We start from the raw sequence: 21,233 nt of genomic DNA, 5'->3' as shown, positions 1-21,233 counted from the left end.
TGCCTAGCTGTTGGACAGGACAAGTTAAAAAAAAAAAAACAAAAAAAAAAAAACAAAAGAAAATGAGTCACTGCTCAGCCAACGTCCGCACAAGGAACAGGATCATGAAAGCAAATCCGGCCTCAGCCTGTGAGTCCGAGTCCCACTAAGTGCTGGCAGAAGAGGAATGATCAGAGACTTCACAGAGACCCTGAGCAGCACAGATCCAATTATCACTTCAGGGAGAACAGTCATTCAAATATCTTTAGACTCGTGTTTCAGCCCTTTCAGGTATTGTGTTCTCAAAGGAGAGCTCGGGAAGGAAGCGTACCCGTGCAGAACTGAGGGTGGTGTTGGTCATGAAGCTGGCTGAGGAGGAGGTCAGCGTGTCCGGATACGACACCATGGACAGGGAGTCCGGCGGCACCGCAGAGGCTCCAGCCGCTCCCTGCCGCGCCTTCAGCGCCTGGATTTCACGCCGCAGCACCAGCCCGTCAAAGCGCTCCAGGTCCTGTGGGGTGACCAGCCCTCGCACCTCCGACAGCAGGGAGAACTGCCACAGAGGGGAGGGGCAGAACAAAGCTTCAGTCGCAAGTCAAAGAGCTCGACACTGAGGCAAAGCCGATTTAGTGGTTTCTGAGCCCACCCATCACTTTACAAATCACGGCAGCTGTTTACAATGAGGAGAGACACCCCCCCCCCCCCATTAGAATCATTTTCATTCAATATTTGACGTGAAGGTTTCAAAAAGTTTCAAGATTTGAAATTTTGGGTTTATAACAAAATAACAAGAGTCATGACACATAATTGTAATATCACTTGGAATAATTTTGATTGCAGCTTTGCCCGATTTTATAGACATTTTTCGCATAGTTTGACTTAATCTTTGTTTTGTTTATGGATTTATAATTTTTTTAGTTTGTCTCTACATGTTTTTTTTTATTTTTTATAAAAATTTAAAACAGTTTGTTCTCAATTTCCTGTAAAAAAAAGACTCAATTTACCACTCATAATTTAGTTTTTTGGGCAGTATCATTTTATGGTAATTTTATATTTATGTTGGGATGTATGTTTATTTATTTTCTCTTCTTATTTCACCTGAGAAAGTGCTGAATCCCCTCCCAACATAGGGAGTTGGTAGATTCCAGGAAATAAAAGGGCTTCTGATTGTGTGTTGAGTCAGACAGACAGAGGGATGAGAACTTCATGCTGTGTGCTGGTCTGTCAGTCCAAATACATGTCAAACATGGAGAGCTCTAAAGATAGATGCTTCCTGGTATTTCATTCAATTCCCCTCATTGAAACATTTCTTCTGACTGTTTCTTGACAACTTTCTGGGTTCTTCATCCTGACTGGAGGGTTCAGTGCATTGCAACCCCTCAGTCTTTGTTATATTTATGGAACTATACATTTTTATTTTGTCTCCACATGTTTGATATTTTGTTATGAAACATAAAAATACTTTAATCTAATTTTTTTCTGATTTTCCAGTAAAAAAAAGACATTTAGCACTAGGGATCGAGTTCTTTTGACAGTTTCAGGTTAATTGTGGATTTATTGTGCGATATAACCAGAAGTGTATTTTTAAAAGGAGGAAGCTGAAAAGATTAATATATATATATATATATATATATATATATAAATATATATATAAAATTAATAATAATATCAATGCGTGCCACAAAAAACAATTTTAAAGATAAATTTATAGAAAAAAAAATTAAAAAGGCCCCAAACTACTAGGGGGGTTGCATTCAAAACCTCATTCAAAAAATCGGTCATCATCCCTGTGCCTAAGAACAATAAACCCTCTTGTCTGAATGACTATCGTCCAGTTGCCCTCACATCAACAGTCATGAAGGTCTTTGAAGGACTGATTAAAAACGTCATCTGCTCCTCCATCCCGGATACTCTGGACCCTCTTCAGTTTGCCTATCGCCCAAACAGATCCACAGATGATGCCATTTCTCACATCCTGCACTCTTCTCTCACACACATTGACAGCAATAACAGGAACCATGTAAGGCTGCTATTTATTGACTACAGCTCAGCTTTCAATACCATAGTCCCCATAAAGCTAGCTTCCAAACTCATAGACCTCGGACTGAATTCTTCACTCTGCAAATGGATTCTGGATTTCCTCACCAGCAGACCTCAGGTGGTGAAACTGGGCCAGTACACCTCTAACTCCATCACCCTGAACGTAGGAGCCCCGCAGGGGTGCGTCCTGGGTCCCCTGCTTTACTCTCTACACACACGACTGCGTGTCTTCGCACAGCTCCACATCCATCATCAAATTTGCTGATGATACTGTGGTTCTGGGCCTCATTCACAACAACAACGAGACCGCATACTTGGATGAGGTAGAGAAATTGACATCATGGTGCCAGGACAACGGTCTCTCTCTGAATGTGAGCAAAACTAAAGAACTGATTGTGGACTTCAGGAAGAGAAAACAGCAGCCCTACACTCCTCTTATGATCAGCGGAACCCCTGTGGAGAGGGTGAGCAGCTTCAAGTACCTTGGTGTAAACATCTCGGAGGACCTGACTTGGACTACTCACATTCAAACACAGGTTAATAAAGCAAGGCAAAGACTGTACCATCTGCGACAGCTGAGGAAATTCAGGGTCTCCCCAGCAATCCTGAAAACCTTCTATACCGGTGCTATAGAAAGTGTATTGACTCAGTGCATCACAGTGTGGTATGGGAACAGCTCAAGCCAAGACTGCAAAGCCCTGCAGAGAGTTTTGCGCGCAGCTGAGCGCATTTCAGGGTCTGCTCTCCCCTCTCTGCAGGACATCTACCTCAAACCCTGCAGAAGTAGAGCCGCAAAAATCATCAAAGACTCCACCCACCCCAGCAATCATATTTTCACTTTGCTGCCATCTGGTAAGCGCTACCGTAGCCTGATGGCAAAGACAGAGAGACTCAGGAGGAGTTTCTACCCCCAGGCCATCAGGCTCTTAAACTTTAACTCTAAACGTGTATCTTAATTATTTAAGTCTACAGTCCACATTTATGCACATTGTTTTGCACTCTATATTTTATTCTACAATACACATTATTTTCTTATTTCATCTTTACATAGTTTTACTTATGTATATTATGTATATTTTACATAAATATATTATGTTCATTTCCTGTACGGTTTTCCTTAATTATTGCACTGTCCACGGAGCGGACCTGGGTTACATTTCACTACTGGTTGTATTTGCTAAATATAACTTTGTATGTGACAAATAAAAGAATCTTGAATCACTCTTGAATCAAAGATTTGTCACAGTTTAGGGATGGTCAATGTGACGCTTTATTTAAATAAGTGAGATTAAGAAAAATCGTTGCACTGTCTGTCACAACTGTTTCTATTTTGACTCCAGGCTTGGTCACTCCTCCAATAACCTGGTTGTTGAAACACGTTTTGCAACTAAACATCAGTTGTACACGACATCTGGGTAACAACAGGAGATTCAATACTCAATTTGTAGTTATGCTGTGTGACGGTCACATGCACATGAGGTGTTTGACTTCTTTAATGATTGAACTCCAGATTTCCACAAAAACTTCTCTGATTGTTCAGAAATATTTGGACCAAGGGTCATTTTATTAACACAGTCAACTGAGCCAGACTGAGTTTAGTGTCATCTCCTGTTTGCTGGTTGAGGAACATTGCTTTGAAAAATGCTTGTTTCCCTCCCCGTCTTCATTGATGTTTCCTAATTTACCTTTGCATGTGTGTTCAGAAGCTCAAACAGCGCCATAACTAGCTGCTCCACTCCCACGTGTCCGTCCCGATACTCCTCCACGTAGTAGTTCATGGTCTGACGCTCCGCCTCGGTCAACAGGTGGCGCGCCTGCTCCTCCAGCATCGCTCTCGACTGGTTCACCAGGCTGGACAGAGTCACCTGGGAGCCGGCCACACCCTTATAAAAGCCAGGCTGGTGTGGACAAAGACAGACACAACTCTCATCAATATTTTAATCGATTTATTTTTCTTTTTTCGGGATGATAGAATGAAGTACAAAGTGAATTAAGGGAGTAGAGGACAAGGCAGGGAAGCTGTTATTGTGGAGGTGAAAAATTAATTAAAAAAGGTTTTATTCAACAATTTATTTCTTGTTTTTAATCTTTTTCTTTGCCTTTCGGTTTGCTTCCTTTAGGGGTCACCACAGTAAATCATCCACCTCCACCTAATCCCATCCTCTGCATTCTCCACGCTTCCACCAATCACTGTTGTCCTTCACTACAGTCATAACGCTCCCCTTCAGTCTTTTCTAGGCCTCCACCTCTACACCCTTTTAATTTTGAAGACACTCCTTTGTCATTTCTTCCTGTTTTTTAATAACAATATTTTCTGTTGTACTTGTACTTTACATTTACTCCTTAAGTTTAGTGCTTTAATGACGGCAATGAGGTTACGGAAAAATAAGAACATGAATGAAAACCAAACCACCAAGTCAACAGTTTGCATACTTTTGCTGCAGGTTTCCCTTGGCTATTGTTTTGTAATGAATCCGAAAAGTCCTTTTCCACAGCACAGAGGCTGCAGCCCTGAACGACCCGTCTCCTGTGGAGCGTGGTTTAGTCCAGGGTGGAGGACGCAGCAGGAGTCTGCGTTGGCAGATCGTTTTGTGGGGCGTGATGAGGTCTTTCAGAAATTCTGGGGCATGAAGACTTTGAAAGGTTGACAGACAGATTTTGAATTGGATCCTCTGAGACTGGGAACCAGAGGAGGTGGGCAATGAAAAGTTGGGGTTATGTGTTCTTGATTGGGTCAGGATCTTGGCAGCACTGTTCTGGATGCAGTGGAGCCTTTGGAAGCTCCAACAATAGACCAGCCTCGAGGCGACAGAGCAGCTGCTCAGCATCACTTCTTGTTTTTATTCTTTTTTATGACGGATTTTTAGCTCGAAAAAAGCAACTCCTCACTTTGAAAATGTTCTTTTAGACGCAGATTTGTTCAAAACAGATGGAAACTTAAAGTGGTGGATGAAAGGAAAGCCAAAAAGCAGATACTAAAATCAAGGCTATTAAAATTCAATGCAAATCTGTCCTTTTCCCAGTTCTTAAAGGAAAAATCTACGGTGGTCCTGAGGTGGAAATCCCATAACAAATCACTCAACGCAAAAACACATTAAAGATCATAAGACAGTTTTAAAAAAGCCAATCATTCAACAAAAAAGAACCATTACAGTTTAGAAATCTTAACAAAATAGCAAAAAGTTGAAATAGGAAAAAATTGTTTTGGGAGACAAAAATAATTTCAAGAAATTAGAAGTTATTTTTTATGACAACATCCTGATATTTCTTTAAGCTTCAGGCCACGCCCACTGCAAACGTTCGGATCAAAGTTCAGGCAAATCATGCTTCTGCTTTCCTTCTACTTGAAAAACTTGATCATCCAATCAGTGATGTCCGATAACACCTTTTCCAGCTTCTTTGTTTTGTATAATTTTTTAACATTTCATTTTGATTTCTGGAAATCAATTTTGTCTTCTGAAATGTTTTTTTTTAATGTTTTTTTTGGTTCTGAAATTTTGCTTTGATTTCTAAAGTTCCAAAATTGTAAATTCTTTGTTTTTCAAATTTTCGTTGTGATCTTTAAAATATTTTTGCGCTGTGTGATTTGCCCTTCAGGGCAATGCAGATTTTTCTGCATTGACCATAGATGTCCAAAAATTGTCTGCAGAGACTTAAAGAATAAAAAATATCTTGATAAATGAAAAGATATCAACAGATGAGGTTAAGAGGGCAAAGGAAGAAAACATCAAGAATTTAAAAGAGAGGAGAAAGATTTTTGGAGACACCAAAATAAGTAAAAGTATATTATATTAATATATAAAGTATATTATTATATTACCTTTTAAAAATATAAGCAAAACTGGAAATAACAGCAAAAGCAGACAGAGAAGTAGGAAAGAACTCAGGGTAAGAGAAACCAAAGCAGCTTCATCCTCCAAATATGCTGGTATAAATGAACATGGAGGCTCTAACACAGGAGCTCCCTGCAGCACAGAAGCTGCTGCTGGTGTCTCCAGCGCTGTTGTGCCAGCTGGCTCATCTGCCAAAGCTGAGATATCAAATCACATGTCAGCTGCAAATCTGCTCCTAACTCTTTTCTCCTCTTCCTCCCATGTTATCTGCTTTCTCTCTGGCAGCGTTTTTTAAATGCCCTCTTTAACCAAAGCCAGCTGCAGTGTTTGTGCCTGCAGGTCTGTGCACACGGCAACAAAGGGCGGAACCAGGCCCTCCTCAGCCCCACCTGCTCTCTCCTCTTCCTCACCTCTCCCTCACATTCTATTATCAGCTCCATTATTTGCAACGCCCCGACAGAAGAGAAGCCAGCAAATTCTAAAAGCTCAAGGTGAACTGAGCTGCTTACGGAGCCTGAGTCCTAACAGCTGCAGTGCTTACTGAAGGCTTTTTTTTAAGGTGTCATTGTCCCCGTTAGTTAACTGAAGGGCGCCCTGAAGGGAAGCGGTGGGACCTGAGAAGAAATATTCAAGCTGTCTGTCACTGTCGGATTAGAGGCCGCGCTGACACCTGAGGGACTTGGTGCAGCGGGCCGTCACTCAGCTGAAGAGGAACACCTGCAGTCATCTGCTAATGAGGCCGGCGGCTTTTACAGCTAATGGACATCCCTGTATTAAACGGCCCATTTGTGGGACCTGACCCATCACTGAGGTCGCGCGTTGGCAGAGCTTGTTAAATGCCACATGCACTAATTGATGCTGAGCATGAAAGTGTCGCCCATGGCTTTTTATTTAGTACATTTAAAAATTAATAGAAGAATGTAACTTCCCCAAATGACATCCCTCATAGCAGCGAATAATCGGATCTAAGTTCAGCTGAAGAGACTCGCAGAGCGCTTTTTTATTCTAAAAATCTAAAGATTTTAACAAAGGTTATTCGTTTTTAGGACAATGTATTGTATTAAGCCGGACCCGTCTGGGTCCAGTCCGGTTAAAATACAGGGTTGTGTCTGAAAGACATCCGGTATAAAAATCTCCACCTGACGAATCGGTGAAAGCTGATTCACTGTGGCGACCCCTGACCAGATATGCTGAAAGGTCAACAAGGTTTAACAGGGAGGCCCTGAAACACTCATGTCTCCAACTGTTCAGGCTTTGGTTCAGGGATTGAAATGTCATGTGGTTCTATTGAGGAAGAGAGTCTAAAAATTCTGCAAGATTTGAGAAAAAAAACCACACGATTACGTGACCTCAGGAGAAATCACAGAAACGTTTTCATGAAACTGCCATTTATTGTGAATCGGAATGTAAATTTGACACAAGCATTAAGGAGCTCAGTGACCTACTACTCCTTCATTTAAGGTTTCCCCGCCAGGTGGATCATCGCAAAATCATCTACCTGCTGAATCCTGATCTCCTGAGTTTGAGTTGTTGCCTTTTTGTCGGCTGACTTTAGATCCAACTCCTAACGTTAGGAATCTGCCGGAATCAGCATCAGTTCACATTGGCTTCAGTCTGGACCAAAGTCTGTAAATGTCATCTGGACTGAACTTCTGCTTCTTCTGGAAGCTTCTGCTGCATGGAGATGCTGGAGACTGGACCTTCGAGTATAGGTTTAGTGTGTGCATGTGTGTGTGTGTGGGGGGGGGGGGGGGGGGGGGAAAAACAGCTACAGCAGCCACTTGATTGCTGACACAGGTGTTACAGTCTCCCCCCAAAAAAGCAAAAAGTTGCTAAATATGTAGCTGAAGAAGAGTATATGTGGGTTTGAGAAGATGCCCAATCCATCTGCACCATCTTTGAATTATGGCTACTTCAGCATCATTTGTTTTTAGGTGGATGTGTGTGTCGCTGCTTCATATACAACATTTATGTAACCCTTGTGCTATCCTAGGCACTTTAACATTGGGAGTTGGGTCATCTAGACCCACTAGACAGTGCACTGAACCTTTTTTCTTCAATGATTTGTGATCTTCACTGGTGTCCATGGATAACATGAAATCCTCTTCACCTCTATCCACCTTTGTCATGGTAGGGAGAACACGTCAATGTAAGGGTGGGGTCATCTAAGATAGCACAAGGGTTACGCTCAAAATTGCATTACTGAGAATTTCTTTATTCAAATCATTGTGAATAAAGAGCAGACAAAAAAATGGAAAAGTTGCTCATTTGTGAAAATGCACTGCAACAAGCACCACGTAAACAGAGAGCTCTCAGCAGTGGGGAGGAAAAGGGGGCGGAGTTTTTCTGCGCTAAAGGTCCTGCCCAAAACTCAGAGGTGAATTTCTGATGAAGTGCTGCTGCTCTGCAGAAACTATGTCCTAGAAAATGACAGTTAATTTGGGCATAATTGATGTTAAAAAACCCACTGGGAAAAGTCTACAATAGATCAAAAGATGATGGGAGATGGATTTTAATGAGCCTCACACATTCATCACCAGCTGCACCGGTTCAACTATGCGATGGCGAGCATCAAACCAGCCTTGTTTTCATTCTGCACAATGAAGAAGGCGAACTTGACCACTTTTCTCTGAACTTGGTGTTTGACCGCCCATCAACTCCACAGATGGGAAACTTTTAATTCTCTGCAGACTAAATCTGCCTCCCTGACAGATTTAGAACTCAAGCGCATGCCCAGTCTGCATGACTTATGTTGCTGAGGAGGCTGCCATGTCTGCGAAATTCTTCCATGCATCAGAAAATAAAATTAGCAACCCGATCCATATCTGTGACATTCAACTAGGGTCTGCTGATTTATGCAAAGTGACTGGGAGGTATACTTGACCTTAAACACAACAAATTCCTGCTTTCAGAGATTGATGGTACTTTTTATTCATTGGACTTTTAGTAAATAAAAACACATTACCTGAACATATTTCAGAAATTACTGACAAGATTCATTTGTTTGATCAAGGCATAATAAGGACCAGCAGGGACGCTTCAAACCCAGATGAATGAGCAAACGTTCAAAGCATCTCTCATTTTTCATGCTGGGTTTTCTCCAGCACTTTTATCAACATCTTTCAGTATTTTTCTTAACACATTCTGTGGTCAAATACTTCCTGATCCTTTTGAGGCGAACTTTATAAGGACTTTGAGTCAACAGCAAAAAATAAATAATTATAAAAACCTAAAGCTATTTTCAAGGTTCTGCAAAACTCAGGTGGCAGTGAGTTCAAAAAGCAGCCTGTGTCCTTCAGGAGGAACCCCAATAATTACAACAGGGGTCTTGTGCATCAAAGGAAAGCGGAAAAAAAAGGCTTTCTCATTTGCTGCCTCCCCTGAACGTAGAGATACAGTTAATCTGAACTGCAGCGTCTATTCCTCAGGCTGAGACATCACAACACGAGGACTTACTGTCCCACTGTGAAGAAAACACACAGCATGAAGCTATACTGTGAGCCCAGAAATGCAAAACAAGAAACAAGAAATGACTGGAACATTTTATACACAGGAAACTGTCAAAAAATGGTAATAAATCAACGATTTGATCACAAATAACTACAAATACAAAACATTTAACCTGCTAAACACAAAACCTTTTAAAACACCTCATACACAATAAAAGGTAGAAATAGATCCATCCTGAAAATTTAAAATGAGTACAGATTTGTCTGACAGATCCAAACAACCAAAGATTTCTCCAAAAACATGGCAAAAAATAAAGGAGATTAGAGGATTTGCTGAAGTTGTTTATGAAGATAAATATGTGTCAAAACACTCACACAAGTTTAAATCATACACACTGTACTTAGACTGGCTTGCAGTAAATGAAAGCAGAAGCGCTTTAGCAAAATCTGTTGTATTTAAAGCTACGATCAGGAACATCTGTTCTTAAACAGATGTTACTTTGTGAGTCGTCGCCTTCATGATTATTTCTACATGAAGCTCAAAGACTCAATTTTCAAGTTTAGATCACTAATACATTCTTAGTTCTATTTGACTCAGTAATGTTCACTCACAAATGAATCGACAGGAACACAAGACATGAACAAACACAAAAAAATGCCACAAAGAAAACCCTTTCTATGCCTTTTCTCAGTCACTTGGAGATGCGTGTCTGTGGCCCTGCAAGACTGGAGACCTTTCCAGGGTGTACCTCAACTTCGCCCAACAGTAGATAGGAAAGGCTCCAGCAACCCCATGATCCTGCAGAGATTCAGCAAGTTTGGGAGATGGATGGAAACTCCTCCAGTTTAGCTTCTACTTCAGCAAACTTTTTCATGAGCTCAAAACGGAGCAAAAAGAGTAATCATTTTATTCCTTTAAAAAAAAAAGATTTCAACAAAAGTGTTTAGATTTGTTAAACTGTTACACGGGAGCGTTAGCTCCAGTGTTTACAGGTCTTCCCCGTAACTTTTCAACCCTTAACACGATGAACGTGAATCAGGGTATTCTGTTGGGGAGAAAAGCCGCTTTGTGCTGGTTTGAAACAGTTTATGTGGGGGAAAAGCCGCTTTGAACCGTTGCTTACCGGCGCAAAGCCAATTTTCTCTGCCAATCAGCTGATTGATGTTGAGTTACGATCAGACCAAAGCAGGCTTTGACAGAGACATTTCAGATTTTAATGCTTAAAGTTTTAACGCTTAAAAATTGATTAAAAAAACAACAACATAACTTTCAGTTAAATTTGTGTTTTTGGACAAAAAAAAAATTTGGAAGGGGCCGGGGATGGGGGGATGGGGAGATGTAGACTTCCGGATCGGGACTTTAGTCTTGCCACTGCAACCAGTTTCTTTTTAATAAAGTGGCCAATGAGTTTATTTGTCACTATTATGTTCTGCTTCTGCAGGTTTGACTAAGAAAGTAACTTAAAGTAATCCAGGACCCATGTAATGCATCATAATTCTGAAACAGCAATATTGTAAAGTCAGAGATGACTTTAGGAGAACAAGGATAATTTGAGATGTGTTACAGTCAGAAAGGAACTTGCACAGCACATGTGTGAGCCATAATGAATGAATTATCGGTGGACAGTTTGGGAAAACAATAGAGGGGCGGGCGTTGGATTGGGAATGACTGGGAATGACGTTTATCTGATGAAAAGAGGACACAAAACCGTGCTCGTTTGAGCAGCACAATCAGCCGATGATCAATCTAAAGGGAAGAAATGTTTACGGAGGATGCTGACACAGTGTGATGGTGCAGCAGTGGGGGGTCCACTCTAATAGGGCTGTCTGGCTCACATGGATGTGCTGGAGAGCTGTGAGTTATTGCCTTCTTTCCTTCTGCTGAGCCTCAAAGCCCTGCTGCTATATATCTTATCCCCCCAATACCCCCAGACACACTATCATGCAAGCACAGAGCAGCGGCTCATGTGCTTGCAGCTTACTCTCAGCTTCTTTACCTTCTCTTTCAATCTGCCATACTGTATTCACAACATCTGTTCATCTGCATTTGAGCAGAGGTCTCTCAGTGCTTTTCACAACCTTCAGATGGATTTCTCCAACAGATCACTGGGTAAATACTGTATGATTTTACACACGATCCGAAAACTGAAGCTGACAACATGACAAAGCATGCAGCTCACCCTCCACAAACAGGCAGAGCTGGAGGCAAAAACACTGCAGTCAGCATTCTTCTGTGTCCAGAGGGTGCTGGCGATGCTTTTCCAGACCAAGCTGAGCAGCATTTTTCTTTATGGGTCCTGGTTAGAGTGGGAGCGTAATGCCACTTTGAAAGATGAAAGCTCTTCCAGAACTGTTGCCACAGAGTTCACGGCCGATTTAGATAAAAGAGGCACATTATGTCTGGTGGGAATCCTCTGCTTGACAGACAGATACAGTTTTTCAAGCTTCAAAAATACAAACTCCTGCTGCACAGTGGAGCAGCCCCATGATCCTCCGAAACACTACAGCACAGGAAGGGGTCACCACGAAGTAGAAGAAATCATGCTTTTCTGTACCTCAGCTGCTCATAGTGGACGTGAAGAGGAGCGCCCATCCCATTACCTCCTTTTTTTAGGGGTCACATCAGCAGGTGGTTTTTCGAAGGCAACATCACCTCAACTACTCAAAGAAAATCCACAGAGAATGGCGGCGGGGGGGGGGCGCTTTTGAATTTTGCAATGTTCAAATAAACCAAACCAACACAGCATTAGTGGTAACAGCGAATAGAACCTCATTATTTATGATTGTATTTTCTACTAATTAACTTTTTTACCCATTGTTATGTCCTAAAACTTCCTAAAATGAGACGTAAAACTTTTCGTTCATTTCCTGTACACCACGGCCAAAAAGACCAACAAACCACACGCATTCATAAGTCAAGCAATCCTACATCTTCATCAATAACTGTGTAAGTAATATTATTGTCAAGAATGGAGTGAACCACACACTGAAAAGCTTCTAATGTCGTTGAAATCTACTAAAATGACCGAAAATGCAACCAATACTATGGCTGCAAATACGGGGAGAAGAAAATAAACAGATTGTAACTAAATATGCTTTTCTGACAAACAAACTGAGATGCACATATTTATTGCTAAATTCCTGCTTTCTGTTTAAACCAAAAAACCGGTGACCCTCGTGCAAATGAAAGAGCAAATCTGCAATCTAAAGAACTTCAGGAGAAATCCCACCTTTACACTGAAACAGCTCTTAGAACTTTAGTTATCGTGCATTTGTGCCCAACGTCAAAGCTGTAAGTCATGTTGGCGGTTGGCAGTGGCTCAGGCGGTTGAGCAGGTTGTTCAATGATCGAAGGCTCTAAGGTTCGATCCCCGCTCCCCTCAGTCAACTGTCGTTGTGTCCTTGGGCAAGACACTTCACCCTCCTTCCCTCCAGTGTGGCTCCACTGGTGTGTGAATCTACATGAATTTCCCGGTGATGGTCAGAGGGGCCGTAGGGGCAAACTGGCGGCCCCCCTTTGTCAGTCTGTCCCAGGGCAGCTGTGGCTACAACAGTAGTTACAATCACCAAGTGTGAATGAGGAGTGAATGAATAATGGACACACTGTAAGCACTTTGAGCGTCTGGAAAAGCGCAGATAAATCCAATTAGTTATTTTCTAAAGCACTTTAATGGGAAAGTCATAAACCCTCCACAAATTCAGCGAACAAAGTCTTATAGTCACAACTGCCTTAACAGGTGAAAAATGGGCAAACCTGTAAGGGACGAGCAGGTTACCCGCACAAAATATCCAGGTCACAAACCACTCTGTGAACCCGCAGGGCTAATAACGTAATGAGTGTGCGCTCCTTGCATTTCTTTTGCTTGCAGCTTGGCTGTTGAAATAAAGAAATTAGACAGAGAGGGCGTACTTTGTGTGGACGTCCTACAGGCAACATGCTGGAACTTACGTATCACCTGCACACCCCGTGCACAAAGGATTCGCGCGCAGTCAGTAAGGAACCACCTACTAATGACTTAAGTGTAGCATAAGGACACTGCACCACAGCATCACTTGTACATCATAAATCTGTGTACCTTACATTATATTTATGAATACTTCACAATACACTTACCACACAAACAACAATGGTACATTCCATTTTCATGATGTCCCTTGGGGTGGTCATAAGGACCATGATCGATGCTGGGGGAATATTTCTGTGAACTGACTGTGACATTTGTGAGAGGAGGGAACTTTTTTTAATGTCAACATGGAACACTTGAATCCTTCTGGGCCAAGCTGTGCTAACAGCTCTGTAGAAACAGTTTAGAGAAGGTCTTCTTCTGTCCAGCTTTAGTCTACACAAAGAGGGTTTTATTAGTTCAGTGAAGAGAAATGTGACCCTAACCCTGACCCTGCTCATCCATCACCTCTGACCTGAATAAGGACTCTGGGCCACACCTGTTTGTCCAGCGTCGGCAGCTACATTTATAAATGCTTCACATACTGGATCTCAAACTCCCACAGAAATATTCTCCACTTTGAAGTTTTCCTGTTTGTCTGTGCAGTAACCAAAGCTAATGCAATTTTCCTGCCTGCCACAAAAAACCACGATGAAAAAAAAAAGAATCCATTTGCTTTTGTTTACTTTGTTCTGTTTATTTTGCCTTGAGAAAAAATATTTGCATCAGTTACAGATGCTGTTAATTTCATAAAAGCTGCACCAAAATCTGACTTTAAACAGAAATGACTCAAAACATCGTCTTTCCAGTGCTGTTGTTAAAGTGAGTAGCTGCAGGACTAAAGCCAGAGTGTGAGCCAAGAGTCAAAGTTAGAGTATTATACCATAAAACCTGTAAAATGTGAATACGGAAGAGTGAAGCTATCAGTGTTTCTGAGTCATAGACAGAGTTTAAGTCACAGATCCAAAGCATGGGCTTGTATTTTCAGAGGACATTGGTGCCTGAGTTTCTATGGAGCTAAGGCCCTCTGTTGGACATTTTTTCACTTTTCCTCTGTTTCTGCCTCCAGCAGACCTCATTCTAATGGCTGTGCACTTATCAGGCACCTGCAGAGCCTGCTGAAAAACTGATAAGTCGGATTAGGCTCGCTGGGACAGGAACCCAAGCTGAAGCAGGCGAGCGGTGGGTGGTGTGAGGAACAGGATTGGGGAAGGCTAAATTAAAGCTTAAAATCAATTAAAGTCAAGCATCAGATTAACAAACATTATGGGATAAAGGCTTCTTTTAATAAGAAAGAGGAACAACAATGGAGCGAAATCTGTTTGTGAATTTAATCATTGAGGAGGAAATCTGAGATCCTTCCGATTTAAAACAGTTATCAATGCTCTGACCTGCTGAGACTGCAAACTTTTATATTTTTTAACACTTGGCACTGATTTCTTGTATGGTAAATAAAAAAAATAGCTTCACCAAGTTACAAAGCACAGGATCCCATCCAACATCTTCAATTTGGCCAGCCAAAGAAAAACGTCAAACAGCATCATGAAGTGAGATCAGGAGATCAATACATGTATGAAGTAAACTGGAGTCTGAAAAATCAGGAGTCATGTATGAAACTCAAATGACTAAATTTGATAACTGGGAATCTTTGAAAAGTTAATTGTCAATTTAATTCCTAATTAATATTCGATTTTAAGTATAGATATGTGATACAATATAGAATAAAAACTTTTCTAAATCTATTTGAATTATTGTCAAAGAGAAATACAGAAGGGGTTTCCACTTTGGATAATAAAGCTTCTGTTTAAACATTTTAAAGTAATTTGTCACCTTTTGCTTTATCTGTCTTTATCTGATTTTTGCTCTTTCGATCATTTGTATCCCAGATTTTATGCTTGTTTTGTTTTATGGTTCAATTTTCAGTCTTTAGGCTTATTGTTTCTGTATTTTACTTAGCTGTACTTTGAGTCGCTCCACTTCTGCCCTCCTTTCTAAAGAAGATGGATGGGGGCTCCACCCTTTCATGGGGACATTCTCTTCTCTGCCTGGATTTTTCAGTGGATTTCTGAGTTACATCTCCTGCATAAACACAAGAGTCACACGTCTCTCACAGGAGACAACCTATTTAGTTATAAATAAAAAAGAATATTAAAAAAAATGTTCTGGTTTGTTCAGATTTTTGTTCTAACCCTCTTAAAATAAAAATAAATAAATAAAGGTTATATATTATTTTTTTGAAAAGCACATTTCAAAATACCCAGAACTTAATGAAACATTAATGTGCTTTGTAATTCCTTTCATATAACCTATTTAAATAATTAGTTCCAAATTAATTTGATATTTTGCTGATTGATTTCTTAATTATTAGCCAAGTTATTTACCAGACTTACTAGCATCAATTTTTATGTGAGTATTAAATACTGTTTTCAGACGGCTGTGATGCTTTCTCAGACACATTCCTGTCCTTTATCTCTCTGGACCTTCAGCCAAACAAGCTCAAGGGAGGTGTGGTCCTCTCTTTTTAGCAGCTCTCCTTCACCATCACACCACCTTTCCTCCCCAACAGCAGCAGTGTTGGAAAAAAAAAACTGTCCATCACAGTTTCCATAATGGAAAGTGAGCTCTCCCACTCACCTTTCTTCTTTGCTGCTGTCAGCTGCTGTCTCTTCCAACTTTCCTCTGATTCCCACCCTCCTGCAAAGGCTCTTTTTTCTTTCCAAAGTCATAACCAAAGTCAAGGTTGAGGTAAGAAAATGGATGACAGTAAATAACCTACACTGAATCTAGGATTTACATGCTGGTTGTTACAACTCCACACTGACTTAGGAACAACATATTTTAATAGGAGATCTTTAAATACAACCCATTACATTAAATTCTCTGGTCTTTTTGGTGAAAACCAGCTTCTGTAAAGAATGAATTGCTGTGCTGGAAAACAGGAACGTCTCCAAATCCATCATAGAGTTAAACATGCAGCAGTGATAGTCCCGCTACAAAAGTGTCTGTCAGGGACCAATATGAATGTAGAATTTAACAAGCTTTAATGACTAGGAGAATTCTACTCTAATCATCTTTTGATCTATTTTAAAAGCGCCCCCAGAGGAAACCCATGTCGTTTTTTAGGACGTAGTTTCTGCAGACTGGCAGGAGTTCATTAGAAATTCACCTCTGAGTTGTGGGCACGATGCTGGCAGAAACTCTACGGCCACAAATACAACTGCCACTGTGAGATGGGGATTCATTGGCAGAATTTTCCAATTTAGCTGCCGCCGCCCAATTTTTCCTGTCATTGCCGGGGCCACCAGCCCATCTATACAGCCCTCGTCGAGTGCCTGCGCTCCTACCATCTGATTTCTAAAAATCGGTCGGTGGCAGTAGAACGACGACACGTTGGTGGGGGGCGGGGGGTGGCTGGAGTGTGGCAGTCTGAAATCGACTGATCATCAAATGATTTGGAGATCAGAGTTTGAGACCCTCCTATCAGTCAATTATCAAGCTGCTGCCTCAAGAAAATCATCCGGTCACCGTTTTATTTGAACCTTTTCGTAAAACCTCCGTGGCAGCCGTGTGCGGTGTAAAACTGCGAAACTGATCACAAATGCCAACACGTGGCCACCAGCCAATCTTAAAAAACTTCCATGTAGGTCGCTGCACGGTGGTGTTTTGGTCCATGTGACCATAGTCTAAGCTTACGCTCATTTCCCATCATTCTTCTATTAACACACTCTCCAGCTAGCTTACAGCCCCAAGCTATCATTAGAGCTGCAACTAAAGTAGTGAGCACTATTGAAGCTATTCAATAGATCTAAACTAAATACAGTTTAGATCCAGATTCCAGCTCAGATAAGGAAAACAGAAACGTAAAAGGATGTATTTGTCTGACAGTGGATGGAGAATGGAGCAGAGCAGAAAGCCTGTGGCTGTACTTTGTAGCCAACAACCACATGTTTTTTATACGGCATTTTTCTGCAACAACTTGAATAAGAAATACTCAGAGATGCATTTTTCTTTATATATGTCCTCCATCATAAGAAAAATGCTACAAGACCATGTTGAAAACACAAGAAACAAAATTTTTACTAAGGTAGGTCATTAAAGAAAAAAGCTCATTTCATTCATGCCAGGAATGTCACAGTATAAATCTAAAACACTTACCTTCACAAATCGCTTTTTCCTTCATATTTACTTTATTAAAGTGTCTATGAAGCAGGAATCTAGTGTGAGGCTGAACTTCCCCACGTCCCAGTGGAGGCGTGGAACAGATGGCAGCAGATGCAGATTGTTTTGCCGTGTTTGTCTGTGGCATTTTGCCGACTTCTCCCGCATCAGAAAAAAACCTGTGCTCGATGCTTCGTTTCAGCCTAAGCATCAGAGCGGGAAATTTACTGCAAGAATTTGGTTGTTTTGTCGTGTGGATCAGTCTTAACGCCCTAATCCAAGCAGGGAGGAGCATGTGTTTTTCCCAACTTTCCACAGGTGCTACGAGAACAAACCAAATCCTTTTTCTGAGTTACTTCAGTTTGTTGGCTGTGAAGAAATAAATAAGGACTGATTGGAGAGAAAGCATCTACTGCTGTTTGTAGGTCACTCTCAATGAGGTAAACAGGCCCCCCATCCAGAAGCAAATGGAGTCAAATGTGTTTTTGGTGTCTGCAGTCAGCTTTGTGTTTCAGTGGTTTCTTCAGGGTCTTAGGAGCTAAACTTTGCTGAGGAAATTCTGCAGCTCCTGATTTCCGCTGTCAGGCTTCAGTATTGAAAATCAGTTTTTAAATTGATCAAAATCAAATCTAATGTTTTGCATTTTCCACCAATGCTTGCCTCCCAGCGAAGCATGTTTGTGAGCAGCGGTCGACCAATCAGAAGACATTTGATGCTAATAAATGAGAAATGAACCGTACATTCAGAGAAAACCTGAAGTCTTCAGGCTTACCTTTCCCGCTACAGATGCTCCTTGCTCCACCGAGAAGCTGCAAAAATCAAATAAACATGACAAATTAATCACTGAGATACACTCTAGGACTGCCTGAGTAATTGACTTGCTGTTTGCAAACACATTCATCTGTAATGAGAACTAATGAAGCAGATGTGTTTGAATCCTCCTGCAGCAATCTGAACATGCACACTCACATCACCTGGTACCTTTGAGGGGGACAAGAGCTACCGCCAGACAAAACGCATCATCAGAGGAAGTCACAAAATAATTGAATCAGTTAGTTCAAAAGGGGCCCAAGTCCAAGAGGTTTGTTTTTTCAGGAAATGATTTTAATTGCATAGCTTAAAGGGAGGATCACCAAATGATTAATACTTTACCCAGATTTAGCACCAGTTCATAGCTTACAAATGCTATAATGTAAAGCACCTCATTTTTATCATTTCAGAGGACTTGCAAGCTAAAGTCTCTGGACTTGGGCCCTTCTTGAATTAAACAGGGGCGCTGCCATATTGGATAACTAGTGCTGCCATCTATGGGATAAAGCTAAACCCATGCAAGAGAGGCCCAAGTCCAGGAATTCTGCACTTAATGCATTTTAAATGTCAAGCATAGTCAATACTTTACAACGGACTTGGGACTTTTTTGCACATAATCAGATAGTTTTTCCCTTGAAGACCATAGAACAGATAATATCTCTATTTTGAAAAATTGTGGACTTGGTTCCTTTTGAACTAACCGATTCGATTGGTCTAAAGTATTCGTCTGCCACACATCAAACACAAACGTATAAACAAAGCATCGAGGACAAATGCATGAGGCCATCCTGACTGAAGCTTTTCAGCACTTCACTGCTTTGGGTTAGCTTGGAAATCATTTCTGCAAATGGCCATCAAAGCTCATCTGCTTCAAGAGTGTTTTACACACATGGGAAGCAGAAGACTTTGTGCCTTCCAGACATTCTTTAAAGACCCACTCTGATGAAAATGGTGTTTTTAGCACCATATTGTAACAGTTTTCTCATGATGGAGGACATAAATAAATAAAATTAAGAATAAAAATGCATTTTTGAGCATTTCTTTATTCAAATGCTGTTTGAAAACCTTGTAGCGATGAGGTGCTATATTTGGCCACATGCTTCCTGCTCCGCTCCATGCCGATGCATCCATTTATAGACAAATAGATCCATGTACGTCTTCGTTTGCCTGTCTGAGCTGGAATCTGGATCAAAACTGTATGACTGAATAGCTCAGATATTGTTCTCCATTTTTGCTGCACCGGTAATGTCAGGTTGCGGATATGTGGGGCTGTAAGCTAGTGTGAGAGAGTATGAACAGATGAGTGATGGAAAGTAAGACCTGCTTACTCCATGCTGATTATTAGTCCCCCCCCACCAGTCAGAGGCAAATTTCTAATGACCTTCTGCCGCTTTGCAGAAACTATGTCCTACAGCACAGGTGTTTTGATTTTGGCTAAAAACAACATAAACACACTTAAAGGGCCTTTATCAGGCTTTTCTTAAGCCTTTCAGAGTAAATTATATCCATTCTCCGCAGAGAAAGTGGGGGTGTGTATATGATGGCAGCACAGACTTATTCTGGAAGCAGCTGTTTCTCACTTATGTACGTCACAATGTGGGGAACCACTCGTTTTCGTGGATTGAGAGGAGCTGGTGCTCAGAGAGCAGGTTTTTAGAGAAATGCTCAAAAATTCTGGAATGGATCAAAATACCACTTTGGGGTCGTATTTTGTTTGGAGTTGACATTATAATACACTTTAAAGCACAAAATAGTTGATTTAGCATGAAATAGGGCATTCAAAAGACCACTCGGAACGCTTTTGCCACACATCAGAAGATGATAGGAGTGGGACTTTGAATAAAGTTTTCAGCTTCAGCATAGAAATGCATGTTGTGGATCAGGAAAATATCAGTTTTTTGGATTTTCCCCCAGACTGAAATGAGCCACAGGGGCACAAACTAAAACCATCAGTTCTTTCTGAACAAGAACCCAATAACTCACAGGTTAGAAACAAGATCTTTTAGATGACAAGTGACTGAATGAAGCTCTGCAAGTGCATGCAGGACTTTTAAATCACTTCATGTGAAATATGCAAACCGTGGTAATGACACAGTAAATCTCACTTTTATGCAAATCTTATTTCAAGCTGAAGCTCCTAAAGCAAGCCAGCTTTTAACTTAATTACAAACTTCTGATGCATTATTATGACTCCAGAACTAGGAATGTGAAGCACAGGCATGGATTCATGCTCTTTAACAAGTTTATGCCTTCTGAAGATCATCACACTTACAGAAAATGAGAGGAAAATTTGTGTTATCAGAGGAAAACTTGTGTTATCAGCAAACACAAACTATTGCCAAATTAATCAGAAAAAAACAACCTTACAGAGACTCTGCTTCATAAAAATGAGCAAAGATCCAAAAGCTTAAGTGTGTTATCACATGTTGAAATCTGAAGCAAAAGTTAAAATGTTCATATTATTTTTAGACGGAAAAAGAACACAATCTTATTTTATTGTGTTTTGAATGAGACAGATCCTAAAAGTGTTTCAAAACCCTTGTGATAAAGACGTGCATAAATATTGGAGTGATGTGGATGCGGCGGTTTTAAACAGACTCTCTGAGCAGGAAAAGTTTTTGTTCGCTGGCATTAGCAGAGGAAGAGCAAACCTTTGCTCAGCTGCATGATCTCAGCTGTGTCCCACCACAACAAACATAAACCCACAGAAAATTGAGACGGGGCGAAAAAGAAGACGAGGAAAATACAAAGCAAGAAGAGATTGATGTATGGAAAACTCTAAAGGTCGTGTGACAGCCACTACGTTAATACTGCGCAATTTCCGCGAATGAAATTTCGGTCTTCCATGATGTGTGATATACGTAATTCATAAGCGTTTCTTGCGTTCGTCATTTGCCGACGTGCGCAGATGCCTGTCAAGGGTTTAGACCGACATGACTTTCCGTGAATTGGGTTTTGAGTAGTTCAAAATATTTAGTCGGTTGAGAATTACGCAGTTTACGCATATTTTACGTAGTTTA

At 41.0% G+C, this 21,233-nt stretch overlaps 1 protein-coding gene across 3 annotated transcripts in view; it reads right to left on the bottom strand.

Annotated features, from left to right (window-relative positions):
• Nucleotides 1-21,233, bottom strand: part of whrn (whirlin) — a 192,374-nt gene that overhangs the window by 35,200 nt on the left and 135,941 nt on the right. For all 3 annotated transcript variants that reach the window (XR_002874267.1, XM_023960685.1, XM_023960686.1), the window contains exons 5-7: nucleotides 18,176-18,212; nucleotides 3,705-3,917; nucleotides 311-532 (exon numbers count right to left, since the gene is read on the bottom strand). Coding sequence is in view for 2 of the 3 variants with exons in the window: in XM_023960685.1 (XP_023816453.1) it covers nucleotides 311-532; nucleotides 3,705-3,917; nucleotides 18,176-18,212 (472 nt within the window). In the remaining variant the exon portion in view is untranslated. The remainder of the gene's footprint in view (nucleotides 1-310; nucleotides 533-3,704; nucleotides 3,918-18,175; nucleotides 18,213-21,233) is intronic.

The sequence above is a fragment of the Oryzias latipes genome, chromosome 12 (genome assembly GCF_002234675.1).
Source record: "Oryzias latipes chromosome 12, ASM223467v1".
In the NCBI taxonomy this organism is placed as follows: Eukaryota; Metazoa; Chordata; class Actinopteri; order Beloniformes; family Adrianichthyidae; genus Oryzias; species Oryzias latipes.
Note: the sequence above shows the minus strand (reverse complement) of the source record. Positions and strands in the feature narration are given on the sequence as shown.